The sequence below is a fragment of the Odontomachus brunneus genome, unplaced genomic scaffold (genome assembly GCF_010583005.1).
Source record: "Odontomachus brunneus isolate Ranch 3 - 2012 unplaced genomic scaffold, Obru_v1 Obru_scaffold_151, whole genome shotgun sequence".
Lineage (NCBI taxonomy): Eukaryota > Metazoa > Arthropoda > Insecta > Hymenoptera > Formicidae > Odontomachus > Odontomachus brunneus.
In genome coordinates this window covers 255,344-258,234 of record NW_022639601.1, presented here as the reverse complement: position 1 = coordinate 258,234, position 2,891 = coordinate 255,344, and the positions used below count along the sequence as shown (strand labels likewise).

General features: G+C 34.3%; 1 protein-coding gene across 1 annotated transcript in view; it reads right to left on the bottom strand.

Moving 5' to 3' along the window:
* Positions 1–2,377, bottom strand: part of LOC116850642 (cuticle protein 19) — a 9,726-nt gene extending 7,349 nt beyond the window's left edge. Inside the window, exon 1 of the mRNA XM_032829151.1 lies at positions 1,956–2,377. Coding sequence (XP_032685042.1) covers positions 1,956–2,006 — 51 coding nt within the window. The 5' untranslated portion in view covers positions 2,007–2,377. The remainder of the gene's footprint in view (positions 1–1,955) is intronic.
* Between the last annotated feature and the right edge of the window lie 514 nt (positions 2,378–2,891).

Below are 2,891 nucleotides of genomic sequence, written 5' to 3'. Positions count from 1 at the left end.
GAGAGAGAGAGAGAGAGAGAGAGAGAGAGAGAGAGAGAGAGAGAGACAACAAAAAAACTTTGTTGATGAAATTTCTATTATCTTGAAGAAAATCATGTTATTTGATGAAAGAATACTGTTGAAATAGTATTTTTCAAAAGTTTTTTAATATTTGCTAATTCGATTTGTTTGATTTGGATTTCTTTGGATTTATTTTAAACTTTTTTTATTTAGATTAACCATTATAATAATTTGTTAAAAATCTAAAATCAATTATGAATTTGCTGATATACGTTCCCAAAAACAAATATCCAAAATAAATTTTGGGACACCTTAGAGATATGTGCAAGAAGTAAGATATCTTTTAGATGTTTCTAGGATGTCTTTGGAATATTTGTGTTGTATAGGTTATATCAGTTGATCTGTTCTTTGTAGCTGCACTGCTGAACTGATGTATACTGTAGCAATAAGTTAGAGTAAGAAAAAATATACTTAAGTCTGTTTCTTTTTAACTAAACTACCTGAATTGCTGCAGACTGGTGTAATAAGTTAGAGTAAAACAAAATATATTTGTCTCACCCTAACTTATTGTATCAAAAAATGAATATAAATATTATAAAAAGAACAGATCTAATATCCGTCAATAAATATGTTACAATGTATTACTATGTGATAAGAATATATTATATAAACACAAGTTGTAAAAACATAGAAGCATTCCCAATGAAAAATTTTTCATACATAATTATATAAAATTATATATAATTTTACATTATTATATATGTATAAAATTTGTCCATACATGTTAATACATGTTACTTATATATAATCATGTATTATTATATCTATAATTTCATATATAATTTTACATAATTACGCATATAATTATATGTAATTATACATATAATTATACATAATTGTGTATAATTATATATAATTTTATATGATTATATATAATTAGATATAATTACGGACAAAGTTTATATATAGTTATGCATGAAAAATTTTTCATCAGGTTAGTATCGCCACGTGCCGCTCGATCGTCAAAATCGAGCAACATTTTGGGTAGGAGATAAATGACCGGGTTGCTACTGAGGGAGAATATATGTGAACGTTTGGAGTATGTATGATAATCTTCAGTTTTCTCAGCGGTCAGGTGAGACATGACAAAATTAGGAATAAATTTCTTTTTATAAAACATTTAACATTCTACCATAAACAGCACAGATCTGTACAGGATATCTTAAGAACATTCTGAAAACGTCTTTACGTCCTGAGAACATCCCCAGGATATTCCTTGCAGATCTTGTGTTGTCTGGGTAACGTTAATATAATGTTTGAATGCAGTCTGTAATTTTCTGTGTGTACTGTTACTCGATGTTTACTGGAGAAAATAGGTTCAACTAATCTTTTCAAAAAATGGATAAAATAGGTTCAACTAGTAGAAAATAAAAACGATTTTTGAATTAATATTAGGACTTAATTAATATTTTTAAGCAAAAGATACTCTAGTAGCACAGTTCATTGACATTACATTGGCTCAATATTGGTCACATTAGGCATACATTGGGTCAATATAGCCAATATATATATATAGTCAATATTGATTATAAATAAAACGTGTTGATTATAATAAATAAAACGGTGTTGGTTATAATAAATAAAACGTGTTAGTTATAAATAAATTTCCAATATTACACGATTGTACCAATATATATTGGGGATATATATACATTGAGCCAATATATAGTTAATATCGGTAACAAATAAATTGCTAATATTCGAAATTCTACATTGGCTATAAGGCGTCTACTTTACAATACTGGGTCAATATTGCGGACAAATTTGTAACCAATATTGCCCCAATGAACTGTGCTACTAGAATATATCGACGGGGACATTATTCGCAATGAGATATCGTAGAAATATCGTATTTTTACGAAAATCTTTCGTAGTTTCACTTACACTATACTAACCATATTACAGACAGGTTTCTGGAAACCGCTTTTTCGCGCAGCGAAAGACATCGTGGCCCGTGTTACAATGAAAAAAGAAGAAACTAGAGAAAAAAAGAGAGGCCGCAGTAGGCGCGAGAAATATGCAAACTCGACCGTCAGTTTTGTAGAAGATGCGCTCCTTTCAATTTCATTCGATCCTCCGATCGCACATTTTCACACGCACACACACACACACATATTCGGAGAGTCGTGTCGGAAGAATTCTTATCAGTCGAGCGCGCGATTCAATTCGAAAAGGGCGGTACTTGGATCGCGCTTCAAATTCCAGCTGCAGCCTGTTGCCGTTCTCGCGAGATCTCCGTACGTTGATCGCGGCGAATAATATCGCGGGCTACGGCGGTCGGGTATAACGAGACGACGAGTTGCAGCGTCCCACGGGTGCGACTCTTCCTTTATATATACCGCGAACGTTCACTTACATTTTTGCTGGCCTCTTCTCGGCGCGCTCTTCTCGGCGCGCCGGCTCGGATTGCGCAGCGCGCGATCGCGCATTGCGAACTCGCATGGGAACGTCGCTAACGGCTATCGCGGCCTGTCGCGTTGCGCGATGCGATCGATGATCGAATTTACGTCACGTCGTCGTCTCCTTTCTCGTTCGCGCGCGTCTCTGCAATTGCCAAAAGTTATCCCGTTATTCGCGCGCTCACGATGAAAAATCACGATAACGTCAAAGTGACGAATGATCAAAAAATTCACCTCTCAAACACGATTCAATCATTTCCTCGTTTCGATATCATCGTGATCTTCTGTTCTATCTGGATTCTCTTGCCAGGGGCTTCAGAAATATTCCAAGTAACCCAGGTAGTAACAGGAAAGTACGATTACATTGAACTGATGTCACAATGACTAAAACTCGCTTTTCAATCATAAGTCGATCATTTTTATTCTGACATT